The sequence below is a fragment of the Lolium rigidum genome, chromosome 6 (genome assembly GCF_022539505.1).
Source record: "Lolium rigidum isolate FL_2022 chromosome 6, APGP_CSIRO_Lrig_0.1, whole genome shotgun sequence".
Lineage (NCBI taxonomy): Eukaryota > Viridiplantae > Streptophyta > Magnoliopsida > Poales > Poaceae > Lolium > Lolium rigidum.
The window spans coordinates 248,426,685-248,449,276 of NC_061513.1; the positions used below are offsets into that span (position 1 = coordinate 248,426,685).

Here is a 22,592-nt window from a genome sequence, read left to right on the forward strand (position 1 = left end):
TCAAGCACCCATGATGACTCTTCGTGATTTCCCATTACGCGTGAGTCCGGGTGTTCCGATGTCCCAGCCAGTGTGTGCAAGCTGAAGCTGGGTTGTGGAGGTTTCCCTTCCACTGGGTGTATACTACCCATAAGGTGTTAGTCAACGCTAGGTTGATATGTATTTACCGATTCAGAGGATTTCTCCTCGTTTTACCTTGTTGCTTGTAGGAAGCTAGATCCTGGTTAGAGGCCGTACTACTCCTCCTCTTTTTCAGAGATACGAAGTTGAGTGGTTTTTATTGGTACCTCCACTCTCTCGGGCGCATTTCTAGCCGGATTAAAGGATTATATATCACCTTCTAATCAATAAATAAATCTGGCAGGTTATTTGCAAAGTGTTGCAAATTTGTGAATCCTAGACGTATAGTCTATATTCTTGAGTACGTGGACATGAGGAGGAACGTGGAGTTCCAAATGATTTCCTGGCATTCTATTTGGTACTTGAAATCTCCCCCTAATGCCTGGAAATATCCATCCTTCAATATTTGCAATCAGCGTACGAGGCTATAAACAGATCCCTTATGAGGAGTTCAAGGTACTTAGTGATCGACGGAGATCTGTACCCCACATAGATCCCTAATTTGTGGGCCTATGATGTACGCTGCGGTGGTGAGATCGGTACGCGTGAAGCGATTCCGAACTTACGCAGATGGGAAATGCTCGGAGGATTTCCACGTATCAATTGCAGAGGGGAAGTTCTGCGATATGCAGTTAGTTAGTCAAGGGTGTGTAAAGCCGCATGACTCCAACGTGAAGTTGGTAAAATTTCAACTCATTAACAAAGGTCGTGCAACGAGCCCGATCCTCTTGCTCAGATATTCAACCAAACTTTTTGTGTATGGACATATGTGACAAAGTGCTGAACTCCAATCTTCGAAAGCCATGCAATAATTATTGGAGGCACATAAAGAGAATTTTGCATCATTGTCCATTTGAATTGATTATAATTCATTTTCAGTCCACACTATGGTTGGAAGAGGCCACAAATATCACCTCGAATGCATTTGATCGAGGGACTTCGATGATCCATCTTTGATATTGAGGTATATGAGAACCTCAAAATGAGCTACATAATATCAAATTATTAAGGAAACTTAGCTTCATGCAAATCATGACCAATGAAACTGATTTATGGGCAACATGTGCTACGGGTTGGATGTACGTATAGTACAATCCAAACAATAGAGAGGGTACCTTTTGAAATACTTGTACCTCATCCATTGGATTGAATCCCGTAGAAATCTATATATCGAATTGGAGAGTTTCTATTGCAGAAACCTTTATCAAATATATAGAAGACATTCAATCATATTCATACCAGAGTGCTGACACAATATATTGTGAAATACAATATATATGTTCTATTACAAGAACACAAATGGACATTAATAAAGCGACCACCAAGGAGATAGTGGGACTAGACGAAGTCTCCAAACATGTAGGTTGAGGCATACTCAACTATCATGTCCTCCGTTCTGTAGGGTCCTTTGACGGCTGGAGAGTTACGGTGGTGCGAGGTCCAGAAGGAACGTCTCGCGAACTACCAGCTCCATCGGCGCCATCTGGATGAAGGTTGAGGTTGGCTTCAAACCTTTTCCCTCGAGGTGCGTTGTGGCTATGGGATTGCTGCATATAATGGCCAGATGCTGTGGGCTTGCACTTGTCAGTGGGGTGCGTGTAGCATCCACACTTGTCGCAAAGCTTAGTTTTGTCAAACTTGGCTTTGCGGTGCCTTTCCCACGGTCTGAGTTTATGGACTTCCTGTTCCGGTTGCGCTTTCGCTTACCGTTGAAGTTCGAGGGCTTGCCTTTGAAGCCACCATCAAACTTTCGTCCTTCCGCGACATTCATATGAACTTCAGTTAGAGGTTGAGAACCAACCGGACACCGAGAGCCATTCTTAGCGAGTAGCTCATCATGCTTTCAGCATGAAGTAAAATATGAATAAGATCGAAATAGACTTGGTAGTCACGAGGGAGGATCCTGTCAGATGGGAGCATAGTAGATAAAGTTTTCTCTATCTTCTCCGCATCAGTAGGTTCCTTCCCGCAAAAGCGCAGTTTTAGAACTGGTCTTATGAACCTCATGATTGTACTCCCCGACAGACTTGAAATCCTGGAGTCGAAGATGTGTCCAATCATGAAATGCATCAGGCATGACAACTGCCTTCTACTGTTCATGCCTCGTTTTGAGGGCCTGAAACAAAATACTAGGGGATTCTTCCTCCAAGTACTCAGATTTGAGATCTGGATGAACATGGTGCCTTATGATGTACAAAGCAACATATTTTTGGTCATCTGTCAGCCGCGTGACTCCAGCCGGGAGTGGAACTTCCGGAGCATGGATTGCACGCACTAACCCACGGGACGCACGGGCGATCTAGATGTCCATGGCCCATATAGGATTGTTGTGGCCATTGAGGGCGAATGCCTCAAATTATTTTTCAGCCATCATTTACTTACACGGGTAAACCAAAGATTATTAATTTACAATTGGTAAATCAAAAATCATCATGGTTATGTTGTAATGAACTTTGCAAAATTAATAAAGATTCAAGGGCGTTGGCTTGAAATCATTAGTGTGCATGGAACTCAAATGGTTAAGTATGACACTTTGTAGATAATCTCCAAGGAAAATTTTGGAGTCCGTCTCGTAGCACTAGAGAGTATAATCTGATAAAATCAGTAGATACTCCCGATCTAGTGCCTTATGTCATGACTTAATAAAAATGTATGGGAGATTACTTGATAAAGCAATCGTGGTAGTGAAGATAATCTGCAATGCAGTAGATCCGCACACTACCTATAATCCCAAAACATCAATTCGAAGAAGTCACTTAGAATTTTGCATTTATCAATTCGTGCTCGTATTATGCCGAAGGCTCAATTAAGACGATGAATTGTTTCTCATTTGCAACAAATTAAAAAAACTCGATTGCAAATTAATGGATGTGATAATCATAACATGTAGGGAACATGAAAATATATATCACATCACATTGCCCTGGAATACATGGTACTCAACAGGTTCACAATGCAACAAACATGTACTGATATTAACAGGGTCTAAAACATGAATTAAATCACTGTTAGAACTACTATTAGTAAATTGATTTAGTAACAGAAAAAAGGTGCACTATTCATGTGGAAACAGCAGGCACGAGTGGCTCAACAGCAGGCAGCCTAGACCCGGCCGGTCTGGTCATATACGATAGGATAAGGTAGGGCTGTCGATTCCCCAATCCACCGTACCAGACCAAGATCAATACAGCGGCGACCACGATGCGGCCTCTCCTGCGCCGGCGCGGCACCGCTCACCGGCGGCGATTGGTGCTCCAGCCCCGCTCATCCTCGTCGGAGGATCCGCCAGGGAGCTGGGTCCCCGGGCGACGCCATTCGCGAACCCAAGCGTGGCCGGGCTCCTGATGGCCACCGGACGGCGGGCTCAGCGTGTAGCCAAGGGCCGTATGGCGGTGGCGGGCGCGTGTGCACGGTGAAGTAGGCGGGGTGGCCGCTGTTGGGGATGGAAGGCGCGGCGCGACAGCTTCGACATCAACGACCGCGACGCTGGCTCCCGGCGCGTCGTCGCCGTCGACGGTTGGCGTCGGCGACAAAACTCGCAGGGGCGCGATGGAGTCGGCCATCATGGTCACGCCCCGCTGGGATCTTTGTTGCAGGCGTGCAGGCCGTGGTTGCGCGCGCCAGCGGGCGCCACCACGGGAAGAAGACGCCACCGGGGGCAGAGGCATCGAGGACGGGGGCCGCGTGCTTGGCACGAGCAGCGGCTCTGGTGGGCAGTTCCGCCGCGTTCGCCGTCACATCAGATGCTCCGCGCGGGCGCGGTGTCGAGAGGCCCGGTCGTGAAGACCGAGCGCACCACTTCCACCATGTGCGATTTGCAAAGTCGGAGGGACACGCGTGGAGGGCGAGGAGCTAGTCCGTCGTCCGGTGTCTTCAAGTTGGTAAGAACATCTCACATCAAAGAAGTGATTACCTTTGTTGGCTGATGTCTTGGATTCTCAGTCGATCTTACCAATTAGTAATAGATGTATCTCCAGAATTTTCTGTTCTTTATGTCCTCATGAAGGAGGCAAAGAAAACAGCGATGGGATCTCTCAGGCTATTTTTTCTTACAGTTTTCCTGTTCTTTTGATCTTTCCCTTTCTGTTCTTCTTGATCTCGAAATTGCTCAGGATGAAGAGCGTGCTGATAACGTGTTGAAGTAAAACGAGAAAGGAATCGATTGAATGAATGAAGTGACCGCTTTCCATTGATTAACAGGGTATATATACAAGTGGAAGAGGCGCCTCAAGATGGCACCGACATGGGGAAGAGGCGCCTATACGGACACAGACGTCCATACGGGCGAAGGGTTGCGACCGTACGGACACATGCGTCCGTACGGCGTTTGGACAGAAGATGTCTAATTCTAACAGTTATTTCCGTATTGGGGAGGTCTGCTTGCTGTATTTGTACAATAAGTAAGTAGGTGGCCCACCGGTCTGTATCATCCCGCATCCTTTACTCCCTTGCCTGCTCCCAGTCGATTCCCCTTTCTCTCTCCGAACTTCATCTTCATCCTCTGCATCTTCCTCGTTCCCCCCTGACTGATTCGTCGCCGGCGCGGTCGTGGTTCTGGAATTAGTCGAAGGTACGCGTGACTAACCCTAGTTTCAACATGTGTATGAGCTGTAGTGAGCTTGCTGTTTAAATCTTGAATAATATAGTTGCATCAATGCGAAATCTGCCGCCATGGTTAGGGTTATACTCTTGGCATGGCGCTGTCAGATCTAGGGGCTTCTATTAATGGATCCCAGCCTCCTCCCTCCCCTGGAACTCTCCCACCCCGTCTTCGTTTCATTGATTTATCTGAATACCATCACCATTTAGTTATTCAGTTTGCAGCAGTTATTCTTTTATGTACCATCAGGCATGCTAGTAATTTTTCCGAACATGTATATTTTGGGCCCTTTCAGCAAGTAATGTGTGGTTATAGCAATTTTGACATTATATTCCATATATGGTCTGCTGGAATCGACATCCAGATTCTGAGGGAAGATAGTTTATTTCATTGTACAGGCATGTACTTTTAGTAATTTCGTGAGGTAGCAGAATTAGTATGTGTTTATAGCCATATGTACTATGTGTAAAATGAGTAGGGAAAATGTATTGAACACATATTTGTTTCGTTCCTTTGGGAACCAAATATCATTCTTGACCATTTGTTGCCCGAAAGATCTTTCCCCAATGGGGCTTACTTGTTGTTTGCAGAAGAGTAAATATATTCAGCAATTATGTGTCAGGTTTTGCAGCAGTTAATTTTCATTTCACCTTACAGTTATTCAATTACTTGAGATATCACATATGCTGTATACTCTTTAATAACTTAGGGTAGGAAGCATTCTCAGAATGGATCTCGATGACGACGATTTTGAGTTACCAGCACGAACATGTCCCCCGGTTGGATCCAGGAACACAGGAAAGAATAAACCGGAGGAGGACTTACATAATCACTGCTGCACAGACAAGAGGCCGCTGAAGAAAAGGAAAACCATCACCAAGATGGCCCAGAACAGAGATGCAAAGATTAAGCAGGTAATTTTTTATTATTCAAAGGCCGTTGGATTTTATTTCCCCCTTATTATTGAATTTTCGCAGCTACATATCTTGAACTCATTCGTATAACATGACGTTATGCATGCTCCAACTGGAAAGTAGAAAATAACAAAGATTTTAGCACTAACATTTAAACTCGAATGGATGATTACTTAAGTAGCACAACCTGCCACACCCATCCTTCTTTGATGCAGCAGTAATTAGTAGTGTTTTTAATATAAAAAACGCCTTTGCAGGAAACATAGGTTAGCATGGTTCAATTCCACTGATCCATAGTACAACCCTAACACCTTCCATGGAGTTTGTGGATCACGACCATGGTAGTTTTGTTTTTTGCCACAGGATGCACAAGTTGGATGCTCTTCTTGCTCTGTTGTCCCTAATTGTGGATTGGTTTCGTACTGCACGTTTTTCCTGAACCGGTCCAGTTTGATTTTTGATTTGTGCATGTTGTTTATTAGCCAGTTTGGGCTTGATCTGTGATCAAACATGAAGCTCGGCATGGTTTACTCCACTTAATTATAGTTTATCATCTGCAAAAATATAGTAGAACTCGTACCTCCTACATTTTACACATGGGCTTGTTTTCGGAGTAATAAGTCAATATGCATGCTCCAATGGGAAAAAGTATAATAACAAAAAAATCTAGCATAGGGGGTCACACCTTGTTTCATGGAATATATTCTTTCTGAATTTGGATTAAAGAGCAATACCTTGCTCCAAGTCCAAAGGATGTCACAACTTGTTTGTGCTACATTCTTTGTATGATGATTTATACTTCACGTATGATGATTTGAGTTGGTCACATATATTTAATTCCCGAAACAAGCTTAGATTTACTAGGTATGACAGAAAATTCAGTAAAATATGTGATACGTTCCATACTTATATGATATTTTATCTGAATCAAACTAAACCTATTTTATAAAACAATTACTAGATTATGTGTGAACCATATTTGAATATATTTTATTAAAAAACTGGAACGAACTAAACCTATTTTTATATAAAAAATAACCAGTATATGTGTGAATACAACCAAAAATGTTATGGATTTTAGTTATTGTCTACGAACTGCCTTTTTCAACATAGTGAGGATTAAACAAGAATATGTGTCAAATCACTTTTGAAATGATATTGAAATTTATGTACGATATGTGAAACTTAAAATAACACAAATGAAAATTGTATGAAATGTTATGATCTATTTTGTGCATTGTTTCATCCTTCATTCTCATGTGTGACAAATCTGAAATAAATGTGAAAACTTCTTGATTTCCTACTGGTTCCTGCCTAAAAATTTGATTGATTTGTAAAACATAATTGGATATTATTTTGTCCTCATAAATTTAAAATAAATATATAACAATGGTGTCCATAATCGAAATATTTGATTTATGATACTTAATTAGATTTAGTAGGTATGACACGAAATTCGATATATGTGACATGTGCCATACTTCTGTGATGCCAAAATGTTATTGAATCCATACTTAGACCAAATCTTGTTTGTTCTATTTGAGTTGCTCACATATATTTTATTCCTGAAACAAGCTTAGATTTACTAGGTATGACACAAAATTCGGTAAAATATGTGATACGTTCCATACTTATGTGATATTTTATCCAAAACAAACTAAACCTTTTTTATAAAACTATTACTGTAATATGTGGGAACCATATTCGAATATATTTTATTAAAAAAATGAAATGAACTAAACATATTTTTATAAAAAAAATACCCATAATATGTATGAATAAAACCAAAATTTAGGGCATATCTCTTATTATTTAATAGGCACTGAATGAAAAAAACAGTACACACTTCGTAAAATATATGTAAGCAATATAAAATTAAAACAAATGCCGCATTACAAATGTTGACATGACAAGGAAAAATGTTACCACTAATTCTGATTGTAAGCTTTTTCCATTCGTAATGATACACACTTTATTAATTGAAACAATTCCCATTCTAATTGAATTCCTCCTAGTTTTAAGTGGAACATCAATTTTTCTAATACGGGGATGTGTCAGTTGAAAATGGGCCACATTATGCAAATCTGGAAATTCTCTATACTTTAGTCGCAATGAAGATGCAGAAGGATATGATGGCACACATATGCATGTCACCTCAAATAAATACATTATGAACAAGTTAGTAAATATAGCTACTACTCGTCATTTCTTGTATCGAGCTTGTGGACTGAATACAAGAAATGACAAGTATTAATAAATTTAGTATTATGCCCATATCTGACTCATATGAACACGAAATATAGTCCAATCTGGGATCACAGCATGCATTTTCTGTCACGCTTTCCCTAGAAGCTACAAATAGCCATACATTTGAGACATTGGTTGCACTTAAAAAAAACATGCATCCTAGTGGTTCGCGACTATCCTTAAATTTTTTATTCCACTTCTTATTCGAAACCAAGTCAACCTACCATGTTACCGGAATACATATGTTGAAGCAAATCAATAAGGTATATACATTACTGACACATACATGTTAATTTTACGGGACTTGTATGTTTCAGTGGGAGTGAAGTAATTCCACCAAATCCAACAAGTTATTTCATGAGAATCTGATTCTTGCTACTCTTTGGGGCAGAAAGTATTGGCTAAGAAATCCAGTCTACTCTTTTGGCGACATTTTTTGGCTAAGAAACCTAGGTTCAGTTGTGAAATGTAGCTGTGATGTGCAGCTTGAATGGACCCACTGTGTATAGTTATGAGGTACATTTACAGAAAGGTCCAGTAGGAAATATCATTGCTGGACTTCACTACATGTTTGCATACCGCCGAACATAATGCTGCCCACTATGGGTCGATGTTGACAAAGACACTATACTTGCACCTAGATTTTCTATACAGCACACAGTTTTGTTGCTGCAATTGCGCAGCAAAAACTTTCGGTGTCCCAGTGAACTTTCTTTAATATGTGGGGCCCAATTTTTTCGAAATTCCAGATTGGAGGGAAAATTTGAAACCTACACGCTTGGCTGCACCTGTTATATATATATCACTCTCACCTTGGAGCCAGCTTCACATCTGATATATGCAGTGCTAGGAAGGTAAAGTAGTCATATTTCCGAAATAATACAAAGATGTCTGCCCGTTTTCCAGAACTTATAGACAAAAGTCTGGTAGCAGATAATGCTGCAATGCCTCTATCAGCATCTCAAACACTATCTTCGGTTCAATTAAGTCTTTATTAACTACACTCTTAACTCATTGGTTTCTTACAGATTGTGATATGTCCTTCCTATTTTTCCTTGGTCAGGCTAAGATGTCAGTTTCTTCATCCGCTTCATCATGCGACGATGACACTGATTCAAATCAGCAAAGGTCTGCTGCAGATCATGCAGATGCTCACTTGTTTTCAGTATTACACGTTCTTTACATGGTGACTCAAAGTTAAATGTTATTCCTAATCCATTGCAATGTAAATAGTCTTATCTGGATGACTCACTTCATTGATTCATATGCAGAGTGCTAATCCAGTGACCGGAATTGCTGAAGTTGGTGATACGGAAGATAACTCACCAGAAGTAACAAATGAAATTATTGATGGTGATGCAAATTCTACCAATTCAAACTCCGACAACGACGAAGCAGAAGAAGTAGTTAGCAACCGAAGAATTCAGAGGGTTGGAGTTGTGGGTAGATCATTTAAAAGGAGGAGGATTAGGGAGTAGATTTGACTACCTCGGGCAATCGTCGTTTGTCCTACGATGTAATAAATTAGAATTAAATAATGTCCTTTTATTGATCGTCAGATCTTACTTTTATACTCCCTCCGTCCATAAATAGATGACAAAGATTTATTCAAATTCGGATGTATCTATACACTAAATCGTGACTAGATACATTCAAATTTAGACAAACTTTTGGCATCTATTTATGGACAGAGGTAGTATTATATTTTCGAACATTAATTATTGAGTTCATCAGAATTACTTTATTAACTTCACTTATATATATACGGAGGAAGTACAAAAAACTTGCATGTTAATTATGTATGGATAAAGTATTTTTGCTGCACTTCACAATTTCGGAGAGTGCATGTCAACCACACTGTCGAGACATGGAGACATGTTTCTATTCTGGCCACACAGTAGAACCAAATTTTGTCACACGTCTCCTACCCTTGACAACGAGTATGATCATGTAAAAAAAAACACCGAAGAAAAATGTCAAAAGATCACCATTTTCACATAATAACTTGCTAAAATAACATTATATTGGTCTGAGATATACTGGTTACATTAGATAGACAAAATATGGACGAGAAGAAATAAAAGAGGTGGAATTTAGTTGAAGTCTAGTCGACGCTTTTTCCTTGCATCAAACTCATCTATAAGTGTGTCGGTTGAGAACTTGAAAACAATATCCCTCTCGATGTAGATTATCAGACAATCTCTTAGAAACTCATCCTCCATTTTATTTCGGAGTCTTGTCTTCACAAATTTCATGGCGGAGAAAGCTCGCTCTGTTGTTGCTGTTGAGACTGGTAAAGTTAGAACAAGTCGAATTAACCTGCCAATCAAGTGATAATCCGTCAACTTCTCGGTCTCAAAAAGTTTCTGGCAAAGTTCAGCTATAGTGGATAAGTTCGAAAACTCCTGATTTCTTAGAACATCAAGCTCATAATGGCGCAATTGACACCTCAAATTGTCCCTTTCTTGCTCTGAAAAATCAGAAGGCTAAAACTTTGCAGCTAGAAGACATATATTTTCAAGGTTGAATGATCTGAATGAGTTCCTTGGATCGAGAGAGGTGCACAAAATAAGGAGCTCTGTACACTGAACCTGCTATTTAACTCCTGTAGTTGTTGATCAACTGCAACCATGAACACATCATATTTTTTTTTTTGAGAAAACGCAAAGGACCTTTGCGCTTCATTTCATTGAAAAGATAGAATAGGTTTACAACCTCCTAAGAGGCAGGTTTACACGATACAGGTGATACATCAGTGCACATCCCAGGTGGATGGCAGAACTACACGTAGTCCCCTAGCACCAGCCTTTGCCCATGAGCTAATCTCATCCTTAATCGTGGAGAGTAGGAGTGGGATTGATGGCCGGGCGCCCTCAAAAACGCATGAGTTACGATGCTTCCATACCATCCAAGGGATGAGGAGGGTGGCAGAGGCCAGGCCCTTGTGCATCGGCTTGGGGGTGTCTCCCTTAGCGCGCCGCCACCAGTCCATGATGGATGGCTCGTGGTCAGGTGCAACCGCGGTCATCCTGAGCCAAGCGAGGATCTCATGCCAAACCTGCCGGGTGAAGGGGCATTCGAGCATCAGGTGTCTCATGGACTCCGGCGCCTGGTCGCATAGTAAGCATCTGGCATGGTGTGGAAGTCCGTGTCTGGCAAGGCGCTCCGCAGTCCAGCATCTGTCCAGGTTAGCGAGCCAATGGAAGAACTTCACTTTCGGCGGCGCCCATGTTTTCCAGATGAGCTTCCAGGAGTAACAAGTCGTTGATCCATGGAAGGTAGCTAGGTAGCATGAGCTAGCGGAGTAGGTGCCAGAAGTTGTCCATTTCCATACCAGCCTATCCGGATAGTCGGTGAGGGGGGTGGCATGGATCAGGTGCCACAGCTGAAGATACTGTCCAATCTCATGCACTCCAAGCACGCCTTGGATGTCTCTTGCCCAGCTATTTCCGTGTAGCCCATCAGCCACCGTCCTGATTTTGCGTCGCCTCTTGGGGATGCACATGTAGAGCAAGGGCGCAATCTCCTTGATGGCCCTGCCATTGACCCACCGATCCTCCCAGAACAGGGCCTTCTGCCCATTGCCGATGCACATGGTCGTCGACGCAAAGAAGAGTGCGCGTTCCTCCTCAGAGAACTGCAGGTCTAGGCCACTCCAAGCTCTGCCGTCATCCGTGCGGGATAGCCATAGCCATCGGAGTCTAAGGGCAAGCCCGGCACGCCCTATGTCCTGGACGCCAAGGCCGCCAAAGGACAAGGGCCGGCACACACGGCTCCAATTGACGTGGCAGTGGCCGCCATTGGCCGCGGCACGTCCAGCCCAGAGGAAGCCACGCTTGATCTTCTCAATCATTTTCAGCGATTTCTTTGGCGGCGCGTAGACCAGCAGCTGGTGGATGGGGATGGCGCAGAGAACGGACTTGACCATTGCTAGGCGCCCTGCCTTGTTCATGAGCCCAGCCTTCCACGTTGGCAAGCGGCCGGCAATGCTGTCGACGATAGGTTGGAGCTGGGCAGCAGTCGGCCGTCTGATTGTCAGCGGGATGCCAAGGTAGGTGATGGGAAGGGGTGCCACCGGGCAGCCGAGGCGCTCAGCGGTCAGCGTGGTTTCCTCCGGGGTGCAGCGCAGCGGCGTGGCCGAGCTCTTGGTGAAGTTGACGCGGAGGCCAGATGAGCGACCGAACAGGTTGAGGATCTCCCTGACAGCCGTGGCGTCTGCAACTGATGGGTGGCAAAAGAGCACAACGTCATCGGCGTACAGGGATATGGGCGGTATCCACTTCCTGGGGTGCAATCTCTGCAAGATTCCCAGCTCGACCGCGCGCTTGAAGAGCCTGCTTAGGATGTCAATAGCGAGGACGAACAGTTGGGGCGATAGAGGGTCTCCCTGGCGCAGCCCACGTCGGTGCCACACCGGCGGCCCTGGCTCCCCGTTTAGGAGGATGCGCGTGCTCGCAGAAGATAGGAGGATGGAGAGCCACTCTAGGAATCTGTCCCCAAACCCATACTGCTTCAAGGCCTCGAATAAGAATGGCCATGAGAGGGAGTCAAAAGCCTTTGCCATGTCCAGCTTGAGCAGGATCCTTGGCGCGCCCAACTGATGTAGCAGCCTCGCAGATTGCCTCACTAGGACAAAGTTGTCGTGGAGGCTTCTTCCCGCAATGAACGCGTTCTGGTTGTTGCTGACGAGATTGTCAAGCCTGGGAGCAAGCCTCAGGGACAGAACTTTGGCAAAGATCTTGGCGACGAGGTGAATTAGGCTGATTGGGCGATAATCGGCGACCTGGCTTGCGTCAGCACGTTTAGGCAGCAGAGTGAGGAGGGCCTGATTCAGCTTGCTGAAGCCACGGCCGCGCAAATCGAATAGCTGCTGAAACACGTCAACGAAGTCTTGCTTGACCGTGGGCCAGCAAGCCCGGAGAAACTCCGCAGTGAAGCCATCCGGCCCCGGTGTCTTGCGCGCCGGCAGCCGCTTCACCGCGCCCCAGATTTCTTCGGCACCAAAAGGTTCATCGATGTGTCTCAGGTCCTGGGGCTCGATCAGGTTTGAGAGGTCCAGCGTGTGCTCCCGGTGAACAGCCGTGCCAAGGAGTGCGTCAAAGTGCGCAAAAAATGCCTCCGCCATGTCCTCGTGCGAGGTGAGCACCTGATCATCCGTGGTGATGCTGAAAATCCTGTTCTTCTGCCTCCTAAATGTGCACTGCCGGTGGTAGAAGGAGGTGTTGGCGTCTCCTTCCCTGAGGTAGGCCAGGCGGGCACGTTGCCGGGCGATTGTGCGGTCTAGGGAAGCAAGGCCTAGGTAGGCAACCTTGAGCTGTTTGCGAAACTGCTCTTCGTGGGCCGTGAGTGCTCTGTCCTCCTGAGCTTTGTCAAAACGCAGCAATAGCTCGCGCGAGATAGCCATCTTATCCCGGACATTTCCAACAGAGCGTGCGCTCCAGCTCGTGAGTCTGCGCGCGGTGGCCTGCATCCGTAGTCGCAGCCGTTGGAAAGGGTCCACGTCCCAAACTGAGTTCCACGCCTCAGCCACAACTTCCTGGAAGCCATCAAGACGCAGCCAGAAGTCCTCGAAGTGGAATCGCCTGTGGGCAGTGGGCATGGGGGAGCAGTCCAACAGCAAGGGGCTATGGTCAGAAACGACCGATGCGAGGCATCTGAGGTGGCATTCCCTCTGCAGCTCCTCCCAGTCAGCGGTGCAGAGCACACGGTCAAGGTGAACAAGCGTCGGAGGGGACTGCTCATTCGACCAAGTGTAGCGGCGCCCGTTCAAGTACACCTCCTTGAGCAGCAGGTCATTGAGGAGGCGTCGAAATTTGCCCATCATTCTCCGATTCAGGTTGCCGTTGTTTTTATCTTCCGCACGATAGATGAGATTGAAATCTCCACAAAGCATCCATGGCCCTTGGCAATCAGCCCTAACGTCACGCAGCTCCTGGAGGAAATGGATCTTGTCGTCCTCCTCTTGCGGGCCGTAAACCACCGAGATCCACCAGGGGGTGCTGGCGCCCACGGAGACCTTGGCGGTAATGGCATTCATGGTGAACATTGGGTCCGTGATGGACACGTCCCTGCTCTTCCATGCAAGGAGAATACCCCCTCTAGTGCCTTGCGCCGGCAAGTATGTGTAGTCATCGAATTCGGAGCCAAGAGTTTCTAAGACAATGGAGGAGTAGATCAAGTTCATCTTTGTTTCTTGAAGGCATACAATGGATGCATTAGCAGTGTCGATCAGCGACCTAATGGCTAGGCGTCTAGCACGCGCGTTGAGCCCCCTAACATTCCAGATAGCGATACGTAAGCCGTGATCCATCAAAAGAGTGGTCGACGGCAAAGTACATGCCAGAACCGATCACTCGCATGCAACGTCGACAGCCATGGACATTGGCGAAGGGGCGGTGGTGGCTGGGATCTGTTGATCAACCAGTGTTGCGATAGCCGTTAGGACCGCAAGAGGGATAGGCGCAGCGAACACATGATCGTATGCGGCCATCTCTGCGGCAGAAATGGCCTGATCCACTCCAACGATGCCCAAGGTTCGTAGGACCTGGGTCTGGGCCCTGCGCTCAGCCGTGGGCGGTGCACCATTGCATGCGGCGGTAGCCGATCTTCCACGACGAGGGGTAAAGTTCAGGGGCTGCCGGCGTGATTTCCTCCCGGGGGTTGGCATGGCAGCATCAAGGTGTTTGGTTGCAGCTTTGAGGAAGTCTCCCAGGGTCCACTGCTGTGGCGGCGCTGCGACATTGTTCCTGGAGCGGCGCAGCGTGATCGGTGGCGACGCGAAACGGCTTGGCGCAGATCGCAGCGCAGCACGGTCGTCAGTTGGTGGAGTTGGCGTAGTGGGCCTTTGGGGCAGCTGAGTTTGGGACTGGTGGGCTTGCTGGGCTTCCGCATCCCGAGCTGGAGAGGACGGCCCAGACGAGGACGGCCCAGACGAGGCAGCTTCAACAGGAGTCGCATCTGCAGGAGTAGTGTCCTGGTGCACGGTCGCTGCCACCTGGATCTCCTTTGAAATTTCCATGCAAGAATTGGGCATGGGATCGTTGGCAGGTTCTTGGCAGGTAGCAGCCTCGCTTTGCCCCGACATGGAATCAGCATTGGGAGCAGGATCAACCAGCAGCGAGTCAGGTACCAAGCTGTCCAAAGAGAAGGAGGGGTCCCTGCGTGAACAGGCGTTGGTATTGTCAGGGGTGGCCCACTCCTGGCTGTCGGGAGGCGCAGCTGGCGAAGCAGGATTCGCAGCGGTCGGCGACCCGGTCGCGTGCGGATCCACCGTCCCGCCCTCTTGTGCTGGGTTGGGCTGCGTGAGAGGGGGATCGGCTAATGGGCGCGTGCCAGCTGGGGTTCCAGGATGTTCTACCGGCCTCGGATCCGCTGCGGTCGTGGCAACCGTGGTCGCAACGTCAGCGCGGGTCGTGGTGGGCCCCTGCGGCTGGTCCTTCCTGCGCCATTCCAGCCTTCCGCTTTGTGCTAGGCGACGAGGATGACGTGGCCGGCGCCGCCTTTCCTGACCGGGCCATGCATCCATGGTGCGCCACTGCGCGACGGCGGCGGCGCGGCGCCAGCGCCGGCACGGGCGCGGCGGCGGAATAGGCCGGCGAGCATCAGCCCATCGGCGGTCCATGCAGACGCCGTCAACACGTGTCTGGGTGCAGTCCATGGACCAGGCAGGCTCGTCCAGTGCCATGCCATCTGCGCGTCCAGCAGGAGGGGCAGCGTCGGCATCGGGGCGGCGGCGTTTGCGGCAGCGGCAGTGAGGGCCACGCCGCGCGGCCCGCTCGGGGCCCTCGGCGTCCTTGTCAGCGTCGTTGTTGTCGCCCGGCGGGTCATCGGCGGCACCAGGCCGCGGAGCGTCAATGTCATCCGGCGTGATCCTGATCGTTATGGGGTACGTGAGAGTCCTTATGATTGGCGGCGCCGTCGGGCTGCGCGCGGGAATGATCTCGACGACCTCGAGGATGGCTTGCCGACGGATGGCGGAGGGGTCGTGGGTGCGGGCGGTGAGCCGAAAGACGGCCATGTCGGCCCGGGAGCGCGTGCCTGGATGAATCCTCTCCACCCAGCAACTATCTCCCAGCAACGATTCCGCCTGGATGAACACATCATATTTATAGTGATGCTTAGCTGAAGTCTCATCCTCTTTACGAGACCGAATAAAATCCACATAGAAACCATCCATATCCGGAACTAAAATACCATGCTTCTTGCAAAACAACACCACATCACATAAAAGATTAGTCCAACCATCATCCCTTAGTTTCTGAATCAATTCTTTTGTAATAGCAACGTCATGCATAGCATTCACAATATCTTGCGATTTCTGTTGTAACTTCTTGCAAAGCAAATCAGTTATTCCCATGAGCTCTTTCATGACATGAAGAATGAACACAAAATCAAATGACATCATAAGTTTGACTGAACCTGCAGCCTTTCCTCGTGCAGAAGGAGAAGCACCTTTACTTGAAGCAATAGCTTTGAGGACTAAAAATGCAGGCTTATACAGCCTGAGAAGACTGCATACAGAGCTGAAATGAGAGCTCCATCTAGTATCAGATGGTCTAAGCTCCAATTTGGTTAGCTCCACTTCCTGTTTCAAGCTCGTCAAGCTCGACCAAATTCAGAATTTCAGCAACTTGATGGGCTCGCAATTCATCATTTCTCTTACAGGAAGAAGCAACCGTGTTAACAACAACAGCAAGATGTTCAAAAAAATTATGAACTTCAGTAACTTCCTTAGATGCAGTAACAAGGGATAATTGTAGCTGATGTGCAAAACAATGAACATAGTATGCATAGGGACATTCTTATTTAAACTTCTGCTGCAGTCCATTCCATTCCCCACGCATATTACTAGCACCATCGTATCCTTGTCCACGGATATTTTGAACATCCAATTTGTGATAATCCAAAACAGCACAAAGTTCTTTCTTCAGTGTTGCAGCAGTAGTATCACTTACATGCACAAGGTCAAAGAAACGCTCTCGAATAAATCCACGCGTGTCAACAAAGCGAAGAACTAGTGCCATTTGTTCTCTTTTTGATTCATCTCGTGCTTCATCAACAAGCAAGCAAAACTTTGCTTCACCAATTTCTTCCCTAATTGAAGCTTGCACATCAGTAGCAATGATATTCAGTATCTCCTTTTGAATTTCTGGTGAATTGTACTTAGCATTACCTGGAGCATTGCCAACTAATGCAGCAACCTCCGCGTTATATGAGGACAAGACTTTAACCATTTCAAGAAAATTCCCTTGGTTATTTGAAGTAGGACCCTCCTTATTTCCACGGAAAGAACAAGCTTGTAGTGCTAACCATTTCACAACATCAGTTGACATCTTGAGCCGCAACCTATTTTTGAGAATCTCCTCTTTAGATACCTTCTGCATAACCCGTGCAATCTGGCAAAATCCATTCTTCAAATTATCATAGCACTGAACAGAATAATTGTGAGCAGAATTAGAACCCTTCCCCATGTGACATATGAAGGCACACTGTTTTCCATCATTCACCCTTTTCCATTTCTGAAATCCTTTCACTGTAAATGTATTAGATCCACATTTTCCTGTTGGTTTCTTTAAAAACAAGAAGCATGGGAAACAAAATGCAGCATCTTTTGTAGGTGAATATTCTAGCCATGAAAAAGCCGCAAACGAATGATACTGAAACCTGCGCTTGCGACTCCCTTCCCCGGAAGAACGATAAACATCTTTTTTCGGCTGATATGGTCCGAGCTGCATATAAGCTTTTCTAATTTCATCTTGTTTATCAGCAGGACAAGCCCAAATTTGACACCTTAAAGCTGGATCAACCTTTACAAAATCTTTAACTGCAGAAACAACAGATGCATCTTCTATTTGGTCTGCATTTTCTACATGATCTGTGGGAATTGGGTCGGCCAATTCTGGTTCATCTTGAGATATACACACTGGATTCAGCACAATCAACTGAGATGCTGCAGATGCATCAACAACAACAGCTTGGTCTTTTTTGGTGAAAAAAGAATCGATTTTCTTGCTCATAACCATGACTGTCCTAGAGAGAAAAAAATACTGATCATATAAGTACCAAATTATTTTCGAAATTTAGCAGTAAAAAATGATGAAGATGGTAATGTATTTTACCTAGGCAAGCAGGATTGCTGTAGAGGGGATTCGGCTCGACCGATCTGCTAGCTTCTCAATCCATCGCAAGCTTCTTGATCTGAATTTTGCCATCCATTTCCATGTCCAGCGTTGTGTTGAGGAGAGAGAGGGGGAAGAAAAGGTAGGTGAGAAGTGAGCAGGGGAGAAGAACCGAGAAGAAAGAGCTCAGTTTGGTCTTTGCTTTTGGGGAATGAGGAGGAGATGATACGGTGGAGTTATGAATACACACATACAAACGCACGCATGCACTGTCAACAATTGCTGCTCCATGCCTCCTTGGGAGTCCAACTAGATCTTCTGTGGTCATATTTTTCTGGTTTAGTACACATGTAAAGCAATAGAGGGGGCCACAGAGAACACTATAGAGCTCTACTCCACAAAATCTATAAGGGGGGTCTCGTAAAATATTTCAGCATGGGGGGGGGGGGGCGACGGCCCTAGCTTGGTAGGTCATACTTCCTGGTTAAGTATTCCCAGCCATTTTCAAACTCTTCAGGAGTTAACATGTGGTTAACAACCTTGTTGAAGTCATCACTAAATGTGCTGTGTAGCTTGCGAACATGTCCTAATGCCTCTTGTGCCTTCCTTAATATGTGCCACTTGCACCACCTGTGATTAGTGCTCGGCAGATTTTCCTTTATTGCGATTGTCATGGCCAAGCTCTGATCTGCATGTAAAGATCCTATGTCAGCAAAGTACAAAGCACAAACAAGCGTATCAAACAATATTTCGAGCTAATATAGTTACAGCTAATCACCTGTAAGAATTGTCTGTGGTGCCTTCCCACCCATCATTGCTACGAATTCTTCAAATGCCCATTTGAAATTTTCTGCCGCAACATTAGTCAACAAAACCCCCGCGAATATGACACTCTGGAAGTGATTGTTTACACCCACAAACATGCCAAATGGCATCTTATATATATTAGTCTCGTAAGTCGTGTCAAAAGTTATCACATCTCCGAAATGCTTGTATAATGACCTGCTCCTTCCACTTGTCCACATCAGTGAATTAAGTCTGTTGTCCTCATCGAGTTGGGCTGTGAACACAAACCTAGGATCTCTAGATATTTTTTCCCTAAATGACTGCAAAGTTTTCTGCACATCATCAGCTAGAGCTTCTTTTGCTATGTTCGAACAAACCGTTCGAAGTGTCTTCTTGCTGAATGGTACATTGTCCATTGAGCCAAACAAGCTACCCATAACTAAATTAACTCTTGTGAGGCTAACATTGTTCTCTCTTAGATGCCTGATCATGTCATTTGTGTTCGGCAATTAACTTTTTTAACATACCACTTGCAACTTCCGTTTGTTGAGACCCTCATCATAGCTTTGCATCCGCATCTGGTTGTTGAATGTTTTGTCTCGTCCCCATTGCCCTGCAGTATGACCAAAGTATAGTCAAATTCAGGGACATCGATGTTCATTCAGAGATCATGACACGGAAGATAATCTTGGTTAACTGTTACCTGTCGCTGGCAAAGGTATTCCTGCATTGTCCTCTGCTTAGTCTTCGTTGTGTAGTTATCGCCTAATCTAATGCTGAAGCCAGTCACCCATGAGTACATGTTATAGTACTGGAATGCTTCTTCTGTCGAAGAGAACTCCATCCCAATCTCAGGTTCGAACATCACCCTTTTCTTGTCCTCACAATATTTCCTCATGGACTCTTCTATTGTACCACCGTGGTATTCCCTGCAGGCAGTACGAAAACTAAGTCAGTTAAGTGAACAGCCTGCGAACCAGAGTAAATATGGCATCTACATCTAAATAACCGTGAGTCCAACCTGACTTCAGATGTCACATCCATTGCAACACATTCTTCCTCCAAAAGGAAATTGGAAAAACTTCTTGATGCAGAAGCTTTTGAAATACCATCAGAGCAAAAACTAGACCCGCATTTAAGCGAACTATCAACGAATAAACTGGTTCCTATAGATTCGTCAGGCAGACCCGATCCGAACAGACTGATCCTTTACAAATAAAATACAGTTTTCTTTAGTATGAATACCTATATAGATGGTACTGAACTAATTATTGGACACCAAACCTTTCAGAAAGTACGGGAACTGGATGCACCACAGATTCCATGCGACAGTCCGTATTACCATTCGAAATCCCACCATCCATGCTAGCTGAGCTCCTGCAAGTAGCCTCCAAAATATGTAAAGTGCATCATACTGGTCTACAATCTCCACATAAACTTATATGGAAAACAAATACCGGCACATGATCTTAAATGGCATTGGATGGATCATATACCGTTTATTATTGTGGGTGATTTGCTGTTTTGCCAAGACTTGTTCTTCAGTTCCAATCACCAGGTCTTCATGTAATTGGACGGCGTGATGAACCCTGTAGATTTGGAAAATTTCGTACCAAGTAAATATAATTTATTGATTTTGCATCCATTCAACTAAATAATGGAGAAAAAACACTAGGACCATCAAATGAACAGAACCATTAAATCAACCACTGCTGACCATTTTAAGATCTCATGATTGTAGTAAGGAAATATGCACTGAACTGCCAGAAAACACTAACTTGACATCGTTGTTCGCGGCATTGGCAGCAACCATACTGAGCAGATCCATGAAAGAAACATCATTGCCGATTGAGTCCATTGAGTTGAAGGATTTCTTACTGCTTCCATCCCCCAAAATCCATATGTACTGAGCTACTGAGCTACACCAAAAAAGAGGTTGATAGCGGCCGGTGAGCAGGAAATTTATCCATTTCCTAAAATTATCGGCATAATCATAATTATTGAGGCAACAAAGTTTTGTAGCATGTTAGTCGCAGCAGCTCGAATCAAAGGGGCTGCCCCGCGAATTGAAAGGGATTTGATATTCAGAATCGAATGGTAGTTGCTAGGATTGAAGCATACCTTTACCACTTCGAAACGAATGGAAGGTACTCCCATGCGAGTCCAAGCCGCCGCTAGGAGGAAGGGATAGTCGCACGGCGTTGAAGACGAATCAGATCCGATTCATTGTCGGCACCCCTCAGATCTAGGTCAAAAGGAGCAGCTCCGCCGTACCTCCATTACTACGGCCAGGACCCACGGTGTCCGTATAGTATGTATCCGCCCAGGGGAAAGGTATCTCCCAGCCAATACGAATTAATCAATGCGGAACTGCGGAAAGCTGCCCGAATCTCAACGAAAGAACCAACGATCGATTGGACACCTGTAGATACCGGATCCGTTAGAAAATCCGCGTTTGTTAGGCCTTGTTTACTTCTCTCGTATTTTTCTTCCCAATAGGTATGGGGATGGGAGGGGATTTGGTGTTCACCCAATCCCCCCAAATACCCTTCCCCAAAAATACACTAGTATGATGGAGAGTTTTTGATTTAAGCGAAAAATATGGGGATGGGAGGGGATATCTCGGGATTATGTCGTTCAAAGCCGGAGTAAGCAACTTAGTGATGATTTTCCGGGATACGAAATAATCCCCTCCCATCCCCATAAATACCCTAGAACTAAACAAGGCCTTAGTGTGCCCGTTGCCATATGGAGGCACAACGGAGGGTCCGAGGCACACCTGACGATCCTTCACTGCCTTTTTCTTTGACACTAGGGTTCTGCCACCAGGTCGCCGGCGGGCCGGCGCCGCGGCCGCCGGAGATGGACGCCGCGGAGATTGTGAAGAGGATTGACGCCCTCGAGGCCGGACCTCGTTGCCAAGGGCTCCCGCATCACCGATCTGGACGCTAGGGTCTCCCTTCTCAAAGCCGAGAACGCGCGCGCTTGAGGAAGGCCACGCCCAACGGCCAGGCGATGCATCGTATAGACAGGAAGCGTCCAACTTTCGGTCGATTGGAGGAGGATTTCGGCTGAATCAAGCAAAAGCAAGGCGACATTTTGGGTGGGCATGTGGTGAATGATGTTACAGAGGACAGTGACGGCGAGGAAGGGGGACTGTATGTCGATGCCACCAATGGGAGTAGCCATCTTGCTGTCCCGACTCCCTGCGAGCGCAGAGTGCCGATGGGGATTGCCGAGAACTGCAGTGATGGCGATATTGGGGACGCAGGGGGAGGCAGTGGAAACGATCGTGGAAGCCTATAGCAGGAGGATGATTACCAGCGATAGCGAGGACGAGGACAAGGACATGAATGACAAGGATGGTAAGGTGCAGGAGGAGTTGGGTGTTACACCCACCACTAGAAAGCGTCTGTTACGTGGACTCAGCGCCAGTGGTAGTGACAATGAAGATGCCGCTGAGGATGTTCATGGGGTCTGTCTGAAGCATGTGTCCTGTCCTATGCAGCGGAGACGGGGACTGAAAATGAGGAGGATGATAGTTCTTTCAATCATGAAGTTATTTAGACGATGAAGATCAAGAGGGGGAGGTGAATTAGGTGACATTAATGGGTCTTCTAGTTTCATGACAAAGTGTTCAGCTCAGTTAGTGGAAACTAACAAGAGAGTGCGAGTTGCATAATGTGGGCTTGACTTGTTGAACCCAACGAGTACTTGCACAGTCAGGATAATTTAGAAGAAGCTGGCAGTATGTGGATGGATTTATAAATGATGAGGATTGTTCAGAAAATTCTTCAGATGAATCTG

At 46.0% G+C, this 22,592-nt stretch overlaps 2 protein-coding genes across 6 annotated transcripts; one reads left to right on the forward strand and one right to left on the reverse strand.

Annotated features, from left to right (window-relative positions):
* The first annotated feature begins 4,589 nt into the window (after nt 1-4,589).
* Nucleotides 4,590-9,617, forward strand: LOC124661704. Of its 3 annotated transcripts, none has more exons than XM_047199583.1 (5): nt 4,590-4,690; nt 5,430-5,634; nt 8,945-9,067; nt 9,153-9,452; nt 9,579-9,617. In XM_047199583.1, the coding sequence occupies exons 2-4, from the start codon at nt 5,449-5,451 to the stop codon at nt 9,357-9,359; spliced, it is 516 nt and encodes a 171-aa protein (XP_047055539.1). In that variant the 5' UTR covers nt 4,590-4,690; nt 5,430-5,448; the 3' UTR covers nt 9,360-9,452; nt 9,579-9,617. The 3 variants fall into 3 exon arrangements, with proteins under 3 accessions (XP_047055539.1, XP_047055540.1, XP_047055541.1); XM_047199584.1 differs by having other exon boundaries at nt 4,596-4,690; nt 5,435-5,634; XM_047199585.1 differs by lacking the exon at nt 9,579-9,617 and having other exon boundaries at nt 4,596-4,690; nt 5,435-5,634; nt 8,945-9,009; nt 9,153-9,439.
* Nucleotides 9,618-18,472: 8,855 nt separating this feature from the next.
* On the reverse strand, nt 18,473-21,095 carry LOC124661702. 3 transcript variants are annotated; one of them, XM_047199581.1, is made up of 8 exons: nt 20,907-21,095; nt 20,564-20,699; nt 20,282-20,374; nt 20,070-20,162; nt 19,807-19,992; nt 19,489-19,714; nt 18,778-19,398; nt 18,473-18,687 (listed from the first exon to the last, which is right to left on the reverse strand). In XM_047199581.1, the coding sequence occupies exons 2-7, from the start codon at nt 20,641-20,643 to the stop codon at nt 19,273-19,275; spliced, it is 804 nt and encodes a 267-aa protein (XP_047055537.1). In that variant the 5' UTR covers nt 20,644-20,699; nt 20,907-21,095; the 3' UTR covers nt 18,473-18,687; nt 18,778-19,272. The 3 variants fall into 3 exon arrangements, with proteins under 3 accessions (XP_047055537.1, XP_047055538.1, XP_047055536.1); XM_047199582.1 differs by having other exon boundaries at nt 19,807-19,986; nt 20,564-20,704; XM_047199580.1 differs by having other exon boundaries at nt 20,564-20,704.
* Nucleotides 21,096-22,592: the final 1,497 nt, after the last annotated feature.